The sequence below is a fragment of the Poecilia mexicana genome, unplaced genomic scaffold (assembly GCF_051168715.1).
Source record: "Poecilia mexicana isolate PSO_F unplaced genomic scaffold, ASM5116871v1 scaffold_17, whole genome shotgun sequence".
In the NCBI taxonomy this organism is placed as follows: Eukaryota; Metazoa; Chordata; class Actinopteri; order Cyprinodontiformes; family Poeciliidae; genus Poecilia; species Poecilia mexicana.
In genome coordinates this window covers 28127707-28148912 of record NW_028263386.1, presented here as the reverse complement: position 1 = coordinate 28148912, position 21206 = coordinate 28127707, and the positions used below count along the sequence as shown (strand labels likewise).

The 21206-nt window shown below is 39.2% G+C and overlaps 1 protein-coding gene across 4 annotated transcripts in view; it reads right to left on the bottom strand.

Annotated features, from left to right (window-relative positions):
* Positions 1-21206, bottom strand: part of pik3r2 (phosphoinositide-3-kinase, regulatory subunit 2 (beta)) — a 50442-nt gene that overhangs the window by 26358 nt on the left and 2878 nt on the right. Inside the window, exons 2-5 of one of the 4 annotated variants that reach the window (XM_088014392.1) lie at positions 17755-17900; positions 14399-14672; positions 13860-14297; positions 90-182 (exon numbers count right to left, since the gene is read on the bottom strand). In XM_088014392.1, coding sequence (XP_087870518.1) covers positions 90-182; positions 13860-14178 — 412 coding nt within the window. In that variant the 5' untranslated portion in view covers positions 14179-14297; positions 14399-14672; positions 17755-17900. Of the gene's footprint in view, positions 1-89; positions 183-13859; positions 14673-17754; positions 17901-21206 lie in introns of all 4 variants that reach the window. The other 3 variants (XM_014974111.2, XM_088014393.1, XM_014974113.2) reach the window with 3 other exon arrangements.

Here is a 21206-nt window from a genome sequence, read left to right as displayed (position 1 = left end):
TGCTGGGCTCCACCACCCTCAACTGAAGGTGGATGAATAGTGTCAGCTTGGTCATAGGGTGAACAGACAGCCGGATGACGTGGATGCACCTCTGTGTTCGATGGCTTGGATGAGGCTGACCAGAGCTGGGGGAGCCGTCTCTGGCGGAGTGAACTGCTGGCTGAGGTCTGGCACTGGAACAGCTGAAACAACAACACAAACCTCTGTTACACTCCGGCCTGCACGAGCCTGCTGCTCACTACCACAACTTCCACAGATGATTTCCCTGTAGAGAAAACCAGATGAAAGATGAGTTTTGTGTCCTCCTTTTTCTCCTTAAGAGGTGGACACACTGGATTTCATTTGAAGAACAAAACTGGATTTCATATCTGCACCTTGCTTGGTAAAAAAAAAAACAATGCATTAAAATGATCTAATTGTCCACGAAGCAAACAAATTAATCTTCAAATTCAAAACTTCTTTGTCAGGATGTGTGGTAGTGATGGGTCCGGCAACACCGACGCGTCGGCGCATGTATCAAGCCCATAGACCAAAACCCGTGTCGGTGCGCGTATTGGTTTCAGCAAGTCACGTGACCAATACAGGAACTGTTTCGAAATGACATTAAAGCGCCAAACTGTGTTTATAAGGAAGCGAATCTGTCAAAAGCATTTGCCAAACAAATTCTTGATCTTTTACATTGTCATCAAAGGAAATGTTTCCTCAGTGTGGCACCATTTTGATCTTATATTGGAAAATAAATTTGTTTTTATTTTTGTCATTTCATCCGGTTCTTGTCAGTTTCTACTTTTTCTATCTGAATCCAAATTCAGCTGAAACTGATTCTTAGTTTACTTTCATATTATGTTCTGCAAGTTGAGTGTCGCATATGTTTGACTAAACTGTCTTATTTAAATAAATCCACCTTTTCAATGCTGAGGCATTATGAGGCCAGGCATGAGAATGAAGTCTCAGATACATCTAGATAAACTCAGATATACAGTCATTCTACAAATTACTCAGTTGCTTTTTACAAATTACTTCATATACAGTGAACCCTGACTGTAATGCGGTTCACTTTTCACAGTATCACTGCTTTGCAGATTTTTTTGTGCAGTTGTTTTTTCCACAGTGTTCTTCGGCCTTAATAACCATATGATTGGTAAAAACAGTCTCTGCGCTACCTGAGTGCCAATAACGTTACGGTGTTTAACACAGATTGGCCATTCAGGAGATGGAAACTGAAACTTCCAATGTCTGCTGGAAAAAAAAAAACTGTGGCCAGAGGCAGCAAAACCCGACCGGAGGTTCGTTTGATGAGATCCATCGTTCTGCCGTAGATACAGCCGTGAATCTCCTGGGGCAGCTTTGAGGAGACGCTTTAATGACATGACTGCGGATCACATTAAGGCCCGATTGATGCACACACACATCTGCTGACCTGAAAACAGGTTTTGTTCTTTGATTTCAATGTAGAGTATTTATTTATGCTGTGTAATAATTGTAAAAAATAAAGGTAACTACTTCACGGATTTCGCCCTTCACGGGTTATTTTCGGAACGCAAGCCCTAAGAAAAACAAGGGTTCGCTGTAAATGTAGTGTTTACTTCATTTTTTTCTACAGCAGGAGAAGTTTTTGTCAAAAACGTGTAACATGCTAAATTTAAAAAATGTTGTAAAAACTTTTTTTTAAATAAAAATGTGTGGGGAAAAAACAGTCCACATTCCAAACACATTCACTTAAATTGTCACTTTATGGTCCATGTTCACATTCTTTATTGACTGTATATCAAATATATTTTAAATTTAACTGAAGATATGACATAATACAACATATAATATTCAATAAAATACAAAGACTTAAATCTTATTGTATAGACTTGGTCATCAAATCACTACGTTGCCTGTAGGAATTTTTAATGTCCAGCAGGTGTCAGTATTGAGTGACACAGTATCGACACAGTATCAATACAGTGTTGCTATGAGTCGAAACGCCTCATGACGCCTCATTTACCCATCACTAATGTGTGGTGTTGGTGGTGAGGGAGAACGCAGACAGACCCAGGTTGTAGATAAAAAATTATGAATTTAATAATGAAACAGCTCAACAGTCCAGACAAGGCAGGCAGCACAGAGAGCGAGGAAAACAGCAACTCTGGTAGCAACAGATCTGTAACGACTGCTAGAGAGCTGACGCTGGCTCAGGACTTAACAGTACGACTGAGTAGACACTGCTACGACAACTACCACATTAGACAAGGACCTGACAAAAGATAAAGACAGCAGGTAGGCTTAAATACACTGGGAGGGTAATCAGGGAACGAGATACACCTGGGAACAATCAAGACAGGACACACAGAGACTTACTGAAACAAAACCAAAATAAACACAGAAAAACTCAAATCTCCACACTTTATTGATCTCAAAGGGAAATTTAATTTACTTGAGTAACAAATTTGTTTGCGGCACGTAAACTGATGAAAGAAACAAGTTGCTAACTAAAAGGAGCAGGAAAAGAAGAGAAAAAACTGCAGACGGTAGGAAAAAAAAACGATCTACTTCACAACTCCCCACGGACTAAATCAAACCTTTTCAGCAGGGAGAAAAGAAGAAAGAGGAAGAAAAAAAGAGAAATCTCATTCAGTCCCTGTTCTTCCCCTCCTTTTTCTTCTCTTTTTTCCACTCTGGCTTTCTATCTCTCTTCCCCAGCGCACCATCCTGCTCGGGGTTTCACCTCGGCTCTTTGCGTGAGTGGAGCACAATAAAGGATTAAAACTACTGAACAAGCAGAAGCCCTGTGCCAGGCCCGGCTCAGCCCAGTCAGGACAGCCAGAGTCTCCTGCTCCATTCAGGACTTTGGGTTGAAGGGATGGAGGGGTGTAGAGGGAGTGGGCTGCTCCACTGGATGTGGGCGGTGGTGCCGGCCTGGCCTGGCTGAGGCTTGGCAGCCAACGAATGTTCCTGGCTCAGCTAAACCGCTGCTGATTATTAATTTGGGGAGTTCAGAGGAGAAACGCTGTGTCAGCACATTCCCTCCACATCCTCTCTCTCTTTCTGTCTCTCTCTCTAAAAGTCCCCTCCGCCCCTCCTGAATGTCTCTGTCTTCTTCTCCAGCTTCTCTCAACCATCTTGCTTTCACTCTCCTGCACACTTGTTCTCAGTGGATTTTCTCCTCCACTCTTTCACCCCCTTCAGGCCTCTCTCATTTCATTTTCTTTTTTACTTCCTTTTCCTTTCCCTTTGCCTGGCTCCATATTGGCCAGTTAACCCTGATGAAAACTCTGCTCTGAACTGCCTCTGCCTCACAGCAGGTCTAATTTCATTCTGTCCATCATGTCACAGGATATGCTTCTAGATGCATAATACCTTCTGCTCAGTGTTAGCAAAACACAGGAAACCAAAGAATCATACACTTTTAACTAGGGATGCACCGGTTCACTTTTTTCACTTCCAATACAGATGTCTGAGGATTAGTATCAATCAATACTGATACCAATCTGATACTGAAAAACTGCTGGCTAACTTAAAAGGCTTTTTCTACAACACAGACTTAAATGTATAGACTTACAAATTTATTTTATACAGTAACTCTACACCAGCACAGACACTTAAATACATCAATAGTTTCACAAGCTTGGTCAAACATGTAAAAACAACTTTCATTTGTTCAGTCAGGAGTATAACAATCAATGTAAAATAAATGATGAAGAAACTGAAACAACAGGTTGACTATCTTGGTCAAACATGTAAAAAATAAACTTCACCAAACCTTCTTTCAAATGGTTCAGAAAATGCAACGAAGAATTCTAAATATAATGTAAAATAAATAAAGCATGGTGTTGCCCAGAGCACAAAGCATAGAAATTGACTGAATGGGTTTGTCTCTATGGCTTTAGCACACAGTCACTAATACCCAGTCTAGAATTGTTTTCATTATCAGGGCCGACACATATATTAATATTGGATCAGTGCATCTCTACTTTTAACTCCAAACCTAAGTAGGGACAGAAGTTTAACACATTACTTTTGTTTAATTAATTACATAGATTTTAACATGTTAAAAATCTGAATGCAACTAACTGTACTTCTCTGTTTAACAATAAAAATCTTGAGCTGGAAATTTTGTATTTGTAACACCCTGAGATTACAGTTTTACTGCTTTAGAGACCAAAGCATCCCAGGAAAGTCCTGACCTTAATCTAATTCAGAATCTATGCTGAGACTCAACAATTGCTCTCCATCCAATGAGCTATAACTTGAACTATTTTACATAAGGAATGTACAAAATGTTCTGCTTTACAGATGTTCAATACTGTGATGGCTTATAAACAAAAGCTAATATATGAGCCTCATTAGAACACTATTCTAATTTATTAAATTTTATTGTTCATGGTATTTAAATAACCATATCTGAGCTTCTCTTCTCATGTCAATCTAAACATTTAGGAGTCAAAATTTTGATTCCTCATGATATTCAGCTGCTAAACTTAATTTCTGTAGAATCTAAGAATGCTTACATTTCAGCCTTTTTTTTAAAATGTGGACTTAGAAAATAATGGGTAAAACACAGAAAGGAGGATAAAACCTGCCAAGCATTTTAAAACCATGTCAGTGACTCCATGAAAGGTGGCGTCAAGACCAGTTGGCGTCTGGCTCAAGGCAGGTTTCACTATTCCATATCTTCAGTACATCCCAACTATGCCGACAGGCAATCCATCACAATGACCGGGCACACTGTAAAGCCCCAACAGAATACATTAAATCCCTTAGGCATTGGAAAAAGATGCTACAACTGTGGCAAACACAGAGAAGAGGGTTACAAAAAGTCTTAATGCTCGGACGAATAATCTTTTAGAGAGTTAGTAGCTGTATTTCCATTACAAATATGCAAAAAACTATCAATATTGTGCTAATGTAAAAAAAAAAAAAATCCCAATTGCAGTTTCCGTTAAATAGGAAATTAAATGAAAATCAATTAAAATCAGATTGTTTATGTAGTTAGTTATTAAAAATGATGGTATAGTTACACAAGATATTGTAAAGGAGCAGTAATATGTAAAATTTACTTTTTTGAGCTTTACATTATGTTATAATGTTATTCCCTCATCAAAAACATACTTGGGGTGTTGCTTTGATTCTTTCATCAATGTTTGAGAAATCCTTTAATCTCCCATGGCAACCATTCAGCCTCGCAAAACTGCAACTCCTCCTCCAAGATTCTGAACTTTGGACTCATAGCGCAGCCCTCCCCCTGTGATTCCACCTCTCTGCTCCTTCAGACTAGTAAGCAGCTATTAGCAAAACACCTGGTAGAACTGCACATCTGCTGAGCTCATTATAGGCGCTACGTCTCAGAGCAATGTTGGTAAATACATTATTAAAGGGTTAATAGACATGGGTTTTTAGCCTTGATTTAAAACGCAGTGTTTTAGATGTTTTGCAGTTTTCTGGAAGTTTGTTCCAGATTTGTGGTGCGTAGAAGCTGAATGTTGCGTCCCAATTAATGCACACTACAAAGCTGCTTGCTCATGTAAGTGAACAGTAAAAATGGAGAGAAGTTTCAACAATTCTTAGAAATATTTTAATCCCATATATACAAAATATTCAAGTGTATGTCATTGTTAAGGGCTTTATTTACTCCTTCCTTTGCCATCTCTGACATGCTAAAAAAAAAAAAAAAAAAAAAAAGAACTAAATAAGAATTAGATAGCGGTGTGCTGGGTCTCAGGATGTTTGGTGTTGGTGGTGAGGGAGAACGCAGGTGGACCCAGGTTGTAGATAAAAAATTATGAATTTAATAATGAAACAGCTCAACAGTCCAGACAAGGCAGGCAGCACAGAGAGCGAGGAAAACTGCAACTCTGGTAGCAACAGATCTGTAATGACTGCTAGACAGCTGACACTGGCTCAGGACTTAACAGTACAACTGAGTAGACACTGTTACGACAACTTACGACAACTACGACGTTGGACAAGGACCTGACAAGAGACAAAGACAACAGGTAGGCTTAAATACACTGAGGGTAATCAGGGAACGAGATACACCTGGGAACAATCAAGACAGGATGGCACAGAGACTCACAGAAACAAAACCAAAATAAACACACAGAAAAACTCAAATCCCCACACTGGAAAACTGAATCATCTGGTTCTGTAGGTGGGTGACACATTAACTCTTGTCCTGTCCCCTTTAAGCCTCTCTGTATAACCTTTGTTTTTTTCTGTCTCTACTGTCTCAGGACCCTCTCAGCCTCCTACATCAGCTCTTTGAAAATGTTTTCTCTGTAGCGTGGTGAGAGCAGGGAGAACAGGGAGAATGAGACAAGGCCTCTCCTTTCAGAGCACTGCCTCGCTAACACGGTTTATAGGCTTCCCAGAGACAGTACAGGCTGTGTGTATGTGAATCAGGGAGAGAGCTGGGAGGACAGAAGAAAGAGAGGAACACATTAGGGAGAGGGGGTTTAGGCAGCGAGAAGGAGGACAAAGGGAGGAGTTTGCAAAAATGCCAAGGCATGGTTCACTTCAGCAGGCATTTAGAGGGAGGCCAGGGAGGGGAGAAGGAGAGGAAACAGCTCTCCCTAGGTTACTAAATCTGTTTCTGTAGAGTCAAACTGTTGGGCTGTTAAATTTACATCTGTTGCTATGAGAAGTAAAGAAAATGCCTGTATAAAAGAGAGATAAGATGATTGTGTGCGTCAACCTTTGACATGATTGTCACTTATTATAGAGCACACTTTTCATTTGGTAGGTTTCACCCCAGCAAATTATCTTAATGAAGCCTTTTGGCAGTAGTGATGCACAATCCACTTTTTCACTTCCGATTCTGATACCTTAAGCTTAGTGTCAGCCGATACCGATCCGCAGTGATGGAGAAAGTACTCAAACAATTTACTTAAGTAAAAGTACAAATACACAGACAAAAATGTACTCCAGTAAACGTAAAAGTACCACATTAACATTTGTACTTAAGTAAAAGTAAAAAAGTACTGGCTTTTAAAAATACTTAAGTAGTAAAAGTAAAAGTACTTGCTGAATGCATTACCTAACCGCTAATACAATATCATTAAGTGTACCTATCGTATTTAATTTTAATACATCAGTTATGTGCCATTTTAATGGGCAATGCTGCAGATAAAGCATGTTTTTATTATATTTACTCTTTACACCATGGTTTAGACTTAGATATGTGATTCTATGCATCATAATTTCAGGGATGGAAACATCTTGTTTCCTGTCCTAACATAGCATGAACTTCACTTTTTTTTGCCTCTAGTGGCATTTATTTTGAAATAAATCCAAAAGAAAGGCGAGGGAGGACATGCAACCAAGGAGCCACGTAGCAGTGTTGTAGTCAAGACCACCTAACCCGAGACCAAGTCAAGACCAAGACCAGCACCCCGTGCTACATGATACAATAAAATTAAGTGTACCTATCAAAATTGATTCTCAAATTGATCTGAAAGGTCCACATTCCCATAAAAACACCTAAATATTAAATACTTAGAGCTAAAATAAATTTAACCAGTATCAATTCAAACTCTTCTTCTGGTTTGTTCCCATCTCTGTGCTACAATCCGCGGTGGTCTCCTGCCATCCCTAAAAAGATAACGCCTTGGGCGGTTGTCATTATTGCCCATATCAGAAACCACAACTGTCTCCACCAGTGTTGTGTTCAAGACCACCTAACCCGAGACCAAGACAAGACCAAGACCAGAGTGTATCGAGACCGAGACAAGACCAAGACTTTTAGGGTCCGAGACCAAGTCAAGACCAAGACCGATGAAAGTCGAGACCGAGTCAAGACCAAGACCAGCGGTCCACGCTACATGATACAATAAAATGTAAAATATGATCGAAATTGCTTCTCAAAATAATCTGAAAGATCCATATTCCCATAAAAAACACCTAGATATTAAATACTTAATACATTTTACCAATATTAAATATTCCATTTCTGTGCTAAAATGTGTGATGGTCTCGTGCCATCCCTAAAAACATAACACCCTGGGCATTTGCCCATATTGCTCATGTAAGAAACCACCACTCTCTGCACCATTAAACATAGCAATTGAGGCAATGCCCTGACGGTAAATAACGCTCAACTACCAACACTGACCAAGGAGCAACAAGCAAGAAGTAACCAAACAGAAGGCGCTCATCGTGTCTGTTTTCACTCTCTATCCCAGTACATGAAGCCAGGTAGTCTGACACCATGGCAGACATTACAGCTGCCACTTTGAACAAAAACAATCAAAGAGTGCATGCCCTTTCTTTCTTGTGTTTTAGTTATTTGTTAATTTAAATATCAACGTACATAATTAAATAAAATAATGATGCAGTGCACACAGAGCATTACAAGAACAAAGAACGGGTGTTCTGTCAGGTCAGATCGTCATATGCTTACCACAAACTCACGGTGTTCTGTCGGATCAGCATACGTTGTCAGATAGTCGTACGTTTAGCTCAGACATGCATACGCTGTCATTACCATATGATTTTATTTAATCAGCAACATAGAATCATGACGTAGATCATTATTAACAGTTATTAACAGTTGTATGGCATCCAGCTGCAGCCAGACCTGCTTTAAATACACTTTGAAACCATGACAACGCATGTATATCTATCTAGTTATCATATTATGTCATATTATAAACAATTTAATGACTTATTTTCGTCATAACTTGTTGCTGACAGTGGAGTTGTCAGCAACTGACAACTCCACTGACGGTCGAACTTCTTAAGGCGCATGCGTTGGCATGGTACTCACTGCATGTATGCTAGCAACATAGAATCATGACGTAGATCGTCATACACTTTGTTATTAACAGTTGTATGGCGTCCTGATTTAGCGGTTAAGTGAGTTTTACACGGGCGTGTGTTGTAGCTTACTTCAGCTGCAGCCAGACCTGCTTTAAATACACTTTGAAACCATGACAACACATGTATATCTATATAGTTATCATTGAAAACAATTTAATGACTTATTTTCGTCATAACTTGTTGCATGTGGTGAACTGACAACTCCTCTGACGGTCGGACTTCTTAATGCGCATGCGCAGGCATGGTACTCACTGCATGTATGCTATTCTGACAGTGTATGGTAATCTGATAGAACAACGGCTCTCAGTGAGTGACACTCCAGTCCTATCTATAAGTAAAGAGCCGTGGAGAAGAATCGACTGTTTCTGAATGTCACATCACTATATTGCAGACTTTTGGACATAGCGTTGTCCTATATATGCGACAAGACAGTCAACATCTCCGCACAATAACTCAGATAGTGAGTGACTTTTTTTCATTACAATGCTTATGTGTCTCTGCAGCTAGCTTTGCTAACATCACGTTAACGGAGCTTACCTTCTTTGAGCTACTTTTCTAAGTGACGAAAATAGTTAGACGTTGTCCCCATCGTCTGTGAAAGCGAAGCGCTGCTGAGTTAGCTGTGGCCATCGGATTTCTTACTATTTATGTAGCGCTATTATATTACTGACGATTAGACAAACATTTTCTGCCGCTGAGAGAAAACCACTGCGCATGTCCTGGAGCGCCGCGTGCGAGTGAAAGGTGGGGAGGGGGAGGAGGGAGGAGGGAGTAGCGCCACGCGCGAGTGAAAGGTGGGGAGGGGAGCAGGAGGGGGGAGTAACAGAAACATGTAGTTGCTTGGATTTTAATCGGTGCGTTTGCATCAGCTGAAAACAAAGATGTTAACAAATAAACTGGACAGTATGCTGTACGTTTAGTGATATTTTCACAGTTGCGGTCTCGACTGGTCTTGAAATAAAATGCCGAGTCACCAGCGCCCGAGACCGAGACAAGACCGAGACAAAATGCGGTCGAGTCCGAGACGAGACCGAGACCATCAGAAAACGGTCTTAAGACCGGACTCGAGACCAAGACCGATCTCGAGTACCACAACACTGGTCTCCACCATTAAACATAGTAATTAAGGCAATGCATTAACGGTAAACAACTCTCAACTATGAACACTGTCCAAGGCGTAATGAGCAAGAAGTAACCAAGCAGAAGGAGCACCATGACTGTTCTCATCCTCCCTCTGCAATGTCTGCCATGACAGGAGACGAAAACAATCAAAGAGTAATGAGCATGCTCTGCGTTCTCGCGTTGTTGTTTTATTTATTCGTCAATTAAATAAATCTATATATTTTTTAATGAAATAAAATAATAATAGCTACTGCAGAGCATGACGAGAACAAAGAACAGCTCTCAGTGAAGCTTCAGTCCTATAGGACTTAGTAAAGATCAGTCCAGAAGGTTCTTGAATGTCTTTAGTCACTGTGTTGTCCCATATATGCGACATACATGGGTCAACACATCCGCACAATAATTCAGCGCATGAGTGACAACTTTTTTTCATCGCAGATGCAACATATGTATCTCTGTACAGTTAGCTTTGCTAACATCACGTCCACAGAACTTACCTTTCTAAGCTTCCTTTCCAAGTGACGCTAAAAGTTGGACAAAGTCCCCACCATCTGTGAAAGCGAAGCGCTGCTGAATTTACATGTCGCCATATCTTATGATTTAAGTAGCGGAATTATATTACTGACGATTAGACATACCGCTCAGAGAAAACCACTGCGCATGTCTTGGAGCGCCGTGATGAGGTTGGCGATGGATGACAACAGACACACGTAAGTAACGTTATTGCTTGGATTTTACGGCGCCACCTTAAGTCCCTGAACTTCATATTTTAACGGAAAAAAAGTACAATGCGACTTGGATGTAACAAGTAACACGACAGTTTTGTAGAAATGTAGTGAAGTAGAAAGTACATATACTTACTGTAAAATGTAGTGGAGTAAAAGTAACAAGTATCCATTATTAAATCTACTGGTAACACTTTATTTGAAGGGGGGTGAATAAGACTGTCATGACACTTTCATAAACATGACATAACACATCTTATGTGTTATGTCACATAACATAACATATGTGTTATGAGTTATGTTATGAATAAGCCTTCATGAATGTTTATGACTGTTGTCATAAAGCGTCGTTCGGTAAATTATGGCACTTTTAATACAAAGTTGACATTATTCAAAATGTCTTTGTTATGACAACTTGACATTAATCAAGAAATCATTACTGTTCAAACTTTACCTTTAATAACATAAAGTTACCTAATTTTTAAAGTGAAATCAGTAATTATTTTATAACAAATTTATATCAGTAATGATTTCTTGGTTAATGTCAAGTTGTCATAACAAAGACATTTTGAATAATGTCAACTTTGTATTAAAAGTGTCATAATTTACCGAATGACGCTTTATGACAACAGTCATAAATATTCATGAAGACTTATTCATGTGCATGACAGGTGTTATGTCATATTTATGATGGTGTCATGACAGTCTTATTCACCCCCCTTCAGATAAAGTGTTACCAATCTACTTAACCCTTGTGCATGCGAGGACTGAGGCAAACATAGAGGACTGTGGCAAATGATACAAGTTTTACGTGTGTGGGGTCTGTTGGACCCCATTTCTAAACACAAGGGTTAAGTAAAGTACAGATACACGAAAATTGTACTTAAGTACAGTAACGAAGTACTTGTATTTTTTGTAACGAAGTACAAGTACTTTGTTACTGTACTTAAGTACAATTTTCGTGTATCTGTACTTTACTTAAGTAGATTTAATAATGGGTACTTTCTACTTTTACTCCACTACATTTTACAGTAAGTATCTGTACTTTCTACTTCACTACATTTCTACAAAACTGTCCCGTTACTCGTTACATCCAAGTCGCGTTGCGCTTTTTGTCCGTTAAATTGTGAAGTTCAGGGTCTTAAGGTGGCGCCGTAAAATCCAAGCAATAACGTGACTTAGTGTCTGTTGTCACCCATCGCCTCCACCTTTACTCGCACACGGAGCTCCAGACATGCGCAGTGGTTTCCTCTGACGTCTGTCTGATCATCAGTAATATAATAGCGCTGCATAAATCATAAGATATGGCGACATGTAAAATAAGCAGCGCTTCGCTTTCACAGACGGTGGGGACTTTGTCCAACTTTTCGCGTCACTTGAAAGGAAAGCTTAAAGAAAGGTAAGCTCCGTGGATGTGATGCTAACTAAGCTAGCTGTACAGAGAGACATATGTTGCATCCACGATGAAAAAATGTCACTCATGCGCTGAACTATTGTGTGGAGTTGTTGACTGAGGTGTCGCAAATATGGGACAACGCTGTGACCAAAGTTTGCATTGATATGACATTCAGGAACGATCCGATTCTTCTGGACGGATCTTTACTGATTAAATTTATTTCAGCTCTAAGTATTTAATATCTAGGTGTTTTATGGGAATGTGGATCTTTCAGATCAATTTGAGAAGCAATTTTGATAGGCAAAACTTAATTTTTTTGTGTCACATAGCGCGGGGTCCTGGTCTTGACTACAACTCTGCTACTGGCTCTTTGGTTGCATGTCCTCCCCCACCCACCTTCTTTACATCCCCTTTCTGTTGGATTTCTTTAAAAGTAAAAGCCACTAGTGGCAAAAAAAAAGTGAAGTTCATGCTACGTTAGGACAGGAGACGAGATGTTTTCATCCCTGAAATTATGATGCATAGAATCACATATCCAAGTCTAAACTATGTTACAGACAGTAAATATAATAAAAATGTGCTTTGTCTGTGGCATTTTTCATTAAAATGGCACATTACTGATGTATTAAAATTAAATACGATCGGTTCACTTAATGATATTGTATTAGGGATTAGGTAATGCATTCAGCAAGTACTTTTACTTTTAATACTTAGGTACTTTTAAAATTTACTTTTACTTAAGTACAAAAGTTAATGTTGTAGTTTTACTTTTACTTGAGTACATTTTTGTCTGTGTATTTGTACTTTTACTTAAGTACATTTTTTGAGTACTTTCTCCACCACTGAATGCATGGCAGGAACCTACTGTTCCCAATAAGCAGTCTCTTTATTTATTTATTTATTTATTTATTGGGGCCTGCCCATAGCAATGCATAGGGAGAGCAGCTCCCTAAAGATCGGGAGATGAGCTGGAGGCATTAGATTCAATGATTAAGACACATTAAGTCAACGAAGTATTATCCAAAGGTTGTGAATACTTACATAAATGTGATTTCTTGTTTTTCTTTGCTTAACAAATTTGTGAAATACTCAAAACCTTGGGGGTTTTATGTAGCAAGTATCAGTTATTGTTCAGATATAAGACTTCTCTTTTCTCTACTTCAAGGCTGCACCTTTCAAAAGCCTGACCTACCAATTCCAATTCTGGCTGATTTTTTTTTTGTCTGAAATGTCTCTAAATACTGCAAGAAAGTTGCTGAGTTGGCAACAGGGGGATGACTATTGTTAACCTCGAATGTGCAGACATGACCTGGTGGGCCAGCCTGTCAGTCAAACCTCTATCACAGGAAAACAAAAGATGACAGTGGTTGATTTTTAGACCTTTGATGAGGTAGATAAGATCAGTGGATAAGATCAGCTTCACATGTAAGTATCGGCTGATCACCAATCTCCCAAAATGAAGGAAATCGATACTAACAAATTGGCTGGCCGATAAATCGGTGCACCCCTACTCCATGATTTCCTCAAACTAGCCCAAGCTAACTGGCCCTGGAAACCAACCATTCTGTAAACAATAAATTAATAATTTGTTGTTTATTATTTAGTTTTAGTGAGATACACTGATATAGTAGTTTATAAACACATACACTGGTTCAGTGTAACACCCATCAAAAACAGAAACATCGGTATGTTGGCTGATAAACAAACCTGTTGGACTTACGGTATGCTGACAGGGCATGCCAAACCAACAGAACACCAGCATCAAGCAGGGATGGACTAAAATCTAACATCTAAAATAACGTGAAAGATCTTACTGTGAGATGGTTCTGGTATGGGAGCAGCTGGGAGAGGTCGCTGGGACCTTGGTTGACTTGATGGATGGGCCATTTTGATGGGACCAACAAATTCGACGAAGGTCCCTGGGAAGTCACCTCTCTGCTTGGTGCGTTCGTTGTATCCTAGGAGCCAGCCTAGACGCTCCGGGTGCTCCTCAAAGCCATCCTCGTAGCTCTGCACTGACATCAGAGAGGCCTTGCTGATGGTCAGGAGGTCCCCTGGCTGCAGGTCCAAGTCCTCTTCTTGGTCCTTGGTAAATGTGTAGAGCACACGGTATTGGAAACCATCTGTCGCCATTTTGTTGAGCAGAGGAGTTCCTTTTTTCGTCGATAATGGAATCCTGCTCAGAAACTGAAGCTGCTGCTGCTGAGTCACCAAAGGGAGGTGTTGGTGCTGTGATTTCTAGGCTGGGGGAGCTGAAGGAAGGAGGAAAAGTCACCCAAAGCTTAGAAGCATTTTTACTAGTTTATAAGGTAGCTGCTGTAATGACTGTGGTGGCAGCGGCTTCAGAGCTGACCAATGTTGTGGACTGCTGTACTTTCCTCAGCTTGATACCGCGGTTCAGCCAAATGATGGAGCAGAGGGAGAGCATCGGCAACATATTCCTTTAAGTGGCAAAAAACGTGAGACTGGTCCTACTTTTGTGTTCTGATGAAAGATTACGAAAAGCCAACAGCCCGGTGTCGGTGGATCTCCACACTCTAAAAAGACAGATTGGAGGAAAAATGTTTGGAGTAGAGAGCTTTTTAATCCTTTAAGTTTGCTGAAATTCAGGAGAAGGAATAACTGACCTGCATAACAGAAACAAGAAACAAAGAATTAAAAAAAATAAGTTAAACAAGTGATACCAATTTGAAAATAATAAAAAAAGATGTTACGAAACCATCACAGTTACAGCTAAAAGGATGACGCTGTTCGATAAATACCCAAAGAAAGGCGGTACAGACCTACGTGAAATGAAGCTAAAGCGATGCATGAAAATGGCGAACTGCGACAGCTCCATGCATCTGTGCAGTCTACACTTAGGAAGGAGAGATCGGATGATGATGTTGCATCATAGCCAACAGCAGACTGTGACCTGGACTAGAGCCTTAGCTAAATTCATTCCCTCCGCAGAACACCTTCCACAGGAACAAGTTTCACTATGAAATAACCGTTCTTTCAAAACACATACCAAAAAGGCTGATGAACAGAAGTGGAAGGAAGGATTTTGCAGTATGAGCATGCAACCAAAGACATGAACCACAAATCAGCCAGAATGTTCCTAAAAAGGCAGGATGCTTTGCCACAGTTGTTCGTAGGACAGAAAAGCAGTAATTGTGTTGATTCAGAACTATTTTGATTTGCTTTAGTCAAAACACTTCAGTTACTCCATCACATTTATTCTTTGCAAGATAAAGCTAGTTAAAAACAAATAGTCATTAATGTGTAAAGATTTATATATGTAAATGCAGCAAATACATCATCAGGGATTATGTGTAATTGAAAACCACAATATACATAAATGCACACAGCATATATAGTTTGTGCCGAGCATCTAAAAGAAAACAGCTTAAAAAGGTTGTTTATAGTCATATATAAGAAGACTCTTCTAACTCATTCTGCCTAATAAATAAAAGGTAATTATTTTTAAATTATCAGTCTAAAAATCACAGACTGAAAACAATTTTATAGAATCCCTTATGGACTAATCAGAAGTCTATTTAGCAATCTAAGAATGAGACTAAATACAAACTATTGCTGCATTACATTTCAAAATAGAAATTATGAGACTACCATTTCCAGATTAAGTAAGACATCTATAGTTTGTGGACCTGGCAAGGACTATGGTCCTATTAAAGTCTAAACAGAATGAAATAATGTCTGAGGAGCAGGAACAAGTAGGAATAAAAAGTGTGGCAGAATAGTGACTGCGATCATCCGGTTGTTTTGGTTTATTTGCTAAAACAAAATGTGGGGTCTTTTCCAAAATGGCTAAATCCGACAACCCGAAGGCCTGGTCTGCGAGGCCTGGTGTACGCCATCGTTTCAGAAATCTCCACGAATGGACAACATTTGCAGTGATGGTGCACAAAATAATCAGCTAAACATCCAGTCTGCATGCATGAATCCAAAAGTGCATGCTTCTAAACCTTAGTCTAGCCTTTCTCTCTCCCCCATGGCATTCCAAATGCGCACACACGTTTACTGAAAACGCCTTGTGAATAAGAAAAAATAAATAAATACACATACATATATATATATATATATATATATATATATATATATATATATATATATATATATATATATATATATATATATAATTCAATATTTGGATTTGAAAGATAATGTTTAAGGTTAGGATAATACCCAGATGCAGGATCATGCAAAACTCACCCCACTTTTTGCTCAGAGAGAAGCTGGACAGGCTCAGCAAGACTCTCAGTCCCACATTCTCCAGATCGACAAGCAAGAAGTGCCAGGCTAGACACGTGGCACTGGCATACCCAACCACAGCCCGTAATCCTCACACCACCATCACCCCCCCCACCACCCACCCAGAGCCAAAACTCCTCTGCCTCATCTCTCCACCTGCTCCTCACCCCCCTAACCTGAGCCCATAAAACATGCAAAAAGTCCAGCCTTCTACTGTCCCCCCTCCCTTCGCTGTCATCTTGAGAAAAAGTCCTGTTGTTTTTCCAGTTGCCATGTTTTATTTGTTTACGGTCAAATGAAATGCAGTACAAAGAAGGCAAAAAAGAAAAAATCAAAGATTTTAAAAAAGCTGAGCACAAGTTTAATAGTAAGTTCCAGAGTAAAACAAGTCCTGCGAGGTTGAAAAGTCTGTTATGGTCCAAGTGTCTTAGTTCTGCATTACAGGTCAGCACAGCAGCTGGTCAGCTCGGCGTCCGCAGATCCATTCCCTTTTAGACACCTTCAGTCTGGGTAGAGAGCAGCAGAAAGCAGGAAAACGGCAGAGTGGGAGACGAACAGAGCACTTTCCTACCAGCACAGACCACGCAGCAGAGGGAGACCACAGGAAAATAAATAATGAATAGGCAGCAAGAAACTCACTGTTGCTAGAGAGAGTGAAAGCCAGTCCTGCACTCTGATTGGTCAATGGTCTGGCCATGTGCTCCATAGTCACCAAAGAAGCCGGGCAAATCAAGAAAACGTTCTAATATTAGAAAATGTTTCTAGGCAGTGATCAAACATCCAACCAAAACAACTCGTTTTTTCCCCCAAACTGAGCTTATTCAAGTCTTTCACACCTAGGTGACAGATCATGATTTCAGGTGGAATGGTAATTTTAAATAAATTCAACTATCCAAGGCTTGGGATGTGAAACATAACATGGAAAGACTCACGCCTGCATGTGATTTGAGAAATCCTCATGAGTCATGCTGTAATCGTGCAGTAGGGGCAAATAGACTACATCTGCAGTAACAGTAAAGTGAAAAATGCTGCACATATAATCAAGATCAAATTTAACAATAATATAAATAAAGCTTTTCAGATAAACATTTGTTTGATTCACTCTTATAATTGTATAAACTCCAAGCTTGAATATTTTTAAATGTGCTGTTATGAATACCAAATGGATTGTGTGCTTCATTGAAGGGATCAACTGTTTTATATACCAATATTCTTGAGATTTAACTATTCTCTTTCACTGGATGATTTTTTCTGTTATATGGTATCCTCTGAGCATAGAAATCAAGGCGGGAGGCGCTAATTACAAAGCTACAAAAGCTAAACCAACCTGATGAAGGAAATATGTGCAGAATCAAACATGTTTCCAGTCTGAGCCACAGACTGGTACGTTCATTTGTTCATAATTTAGGTTAGTATGAGACGTGAAGCTGACAGCACAGTTAACTGGATAAATACCAGTGGTCTTTCTGTGTGGAGTTTGCATGTTTCACCCAGGCATTTGTGGGTTCTGTTTCAGGTTCTCCTCAGTTTCTCCAGGTTAACAGGAGCACCCCCCACTGACTTCTGGAGATAGGCACCACGCCCCGAGCTGGTTCATCTACCTGCAACAATAACCAGGTAGAGACAATGGACGGATATTAAATAACAAAAGCATTTTGTAGGAGTGAGGTTGGCTGCTACAGAACTGGCTGGAGATTCAGTTTTGATTCTTTTTACTTAAAGGACAAGCTGGTGTAGCCACAGAGCATACATTGATTTTTTTTTTCTTTTTTTACAAATCCAGTATACCATTCAGATGTATATGAATGGACCATAAAGCGAAGCTGTTGGGATATCTCTTCTGTTCAGAAGAGCTGTACAAGACAGTACCAGTCTACTGTCACATCTCAGATGCTGTGCGGTGTTTAGGACAAGCAGAATGCCCAGGCAGTTGCATGTGGACTTAAGCTGATTTTTTTTTTTCAGTATCATTGAAATAGTGCTGAGAACTTGATGTCATTTAATTATTTATTTGTACAAACTACTGGTACCAGCACTCTGCACACAATCACTGGATTATCAAAAGGATTTATGACATTAATTTAAGTTTTAAGTTGTTGCAGCTTTGCTTACTGTTTAAAGTCCTAAAAAAATTTCCAACTTCAGTTTATTAACTAAATTTGTAACATTTAATCTCTAAGGAGAACATATGTAAATGATTCACTGGGATGTGCATTTCTAGACTGAGTAACATTTAAAACGGTGTTTACATTGATTTCTTGTCAGCTTCTTCAGTTTTTTTTTTATTTTCAAAAAAGGTATATAACCTAAAACTTTTTGTGCAAAATTTGCATCAATATTGCTTATATTTTAGCTTATCAGAAGATATGAAAAGTGAATACATTTTTACATTCACAGTACCCAAGGTGAAAGTTTGTCATACCTCCTGGTCTTTTTCTGATAGCAATTTTTCTGGTGCCTCCGCCATTTTTCTTTACAATGTCACAAACCTCTCAGTCTCTCTCCTCCTCTGTCAGCTTTGTACACCAGTGTGCCTGTGTAGTCTGCTTCTTTTACACAGCTAACTTCTTGATCAGTTTGAGCACTGCTGCCAACTAGTGACTGGAGGCTTGTTTGTCGTTCAGGCATATTGTACCCTCCCACCCCCACCCAACCAACACCTCAGTGCACCCCACTGAATCCCAGTATTGCAGAACTGCTCTAGTAGGAACAAATTGTGATCTGTTGTCTGTTTTGAGATAATATAAAAAGAGCAGAAGAATATCAAGAACAGGTGCTCTTATTTTAAAACCTCAGATATTAACACACTTAAGTCCTCATTAAACATCTACATCAGTGACATGCAGTTAGAGGAGACTCACCTGTCACCATGAATGACAAGTAAAATAGGTATCATATTTTCTGGACTATAAAATTGCACTTTTTTCTTAGTTTTCCTGTTTTTAAATCTTGACATCTTAGAATTTATGATTGGCCACAAATGTGAAGAGACAATGTTCAGGGTGAAGCAAAAAGTACCATACCAGTGCTGTGGAGAGCATGCACATTGAAAAGACAAAAAACAATCAGAAAAATATAAAAAAAATACATTTGAAATAGAACCCAACCAGGAGGACTGGTCTCTATGGCAATCATCTCCATTGAAACAGTCAGAAGTTTAAAAAGAAGGCAAGCATGGAGGATTTTATGATGTCCATGGAGGATAGGCGGATGGACTTTGTATGCAAACAAAGGTGAGAGTTTGCATTAATTTCAGTTTATAAAAGAGAGCCAAAGAATCTAATATTATGACCTAATATTAAATATTTTGTGTTCTATCATTTTGCTGAATAGTATGGAATTGATTAAAGCATAATAAGCTACCAAAGCAACTAAGCATTTCAGTTAAGGTCAAAATATTTTGACTTTAACATGGCCTTATACATTTGTATATCCAACTGGAGAGAAGACGGTGCCTTACCAGCCATGATGAACCTCACCAGTCTACAACATATTACTGATGTAGGCATCACAACATACAAGACAGCATCTAATTAACACCAAGTGATCTAACTTAAAAACAGTCATTAGACTTTATGAGCAAAATATTAGGCAGCTACTTTGTTATCCTTATGCCTTGCCGATGGATACATGTTGGCCTCAGTCTAAAATGTCCATATGGATCTGAAAAACCTGCTGCACCACAGGCCTGAAGAACAGGTGAAACAGCACCAGACGTGACTATTCATTGTTCCTGCCAGAAATGTTGACATGACCGTTCCTGAGATTTCAGTTACGGTACTGTTTTTCAAAAAGACAAATTAAAAATTAAAACTTGAATCTTTAAACAAAGTTACTGTTTTTTGTAGAGGACACAGAGACACCGTTTAAGTTTATTTAGGTTTAAATGTTATAATCAACTCATATAACTAGGCTCTTTCACTTAAATGTGTTCATGGCAATGAAAAGAAATGCCTACCTTAACACCATTTACAAGTATCAGTTAAACCAATCAGCTAACGTAGGGCTCTATGGAATCTGTTTTATTTTCCAAATTACGTTGCTTCCCCAAAAAACATAATTTTTTGGGGGGGAGAAAATTTGTTTTTGTTTTCCCCGTGGAAACGCCTCAGCCTAGCACAACCCCACTCCCAGTCTGAGCTGCTTTCAGTTGGATTACTCTGGCTAATGTCACCGAGACACAACTGCAAAAACAAACAGAGCCTGATGGGGGCGTCAACTGGATTTGGGAAGGGTCGTAGGTGAGCTGAACAGGAAAACAGGAGACGGATGTCAGGGAGGCACCTTTGGCAGACGAAACGTACCTGCTGAGAGATGATGGGAGGAGAGAGGCAATTTTTTTTGGGGGGGGGAAATTACCCCACTTTTTGGGATAATTTATAATATTATCCCAAAAAGTGTGTAATTATGGAGTAAATAAAAAAACAATCCAATAAATCAATAGCCTGAGTTCCACATTTTTCTGTTTAGGTTCTACAGAAATGTGGTTCAATAGAGCAGATATTAAACCTTTTTACAGTCAATTAATGCACTGTATGTTCAAAACAGTAGTCGTTATTATATATACTGTTCCTGAGTCAAGAAAATAGATGCCATAAAAAATATTTTTTGCAACATGTCCAGGCTGCTAGAGAGCAAAAAGGGTGAATAGAGTACAGCAAATGTGATTTATTTAATCTTTAACTTTTAAAATCTGGAGGTGTGAAACTTGCTGGGTTATGAAACACAGCACACCTCAGAGGTAAGGATCTAAATTCTATCAGGAATACACATAAAACTGCTGCTAATCATGTTGGCTGCTAATCTGAAATGGTAAAAATGACTAATTTCACTAATAGATGGCTCCTCAGTGCTCATGTCCGGAAATAGAAAACAACAACAACAATAAAACATATTTTAATGCCATT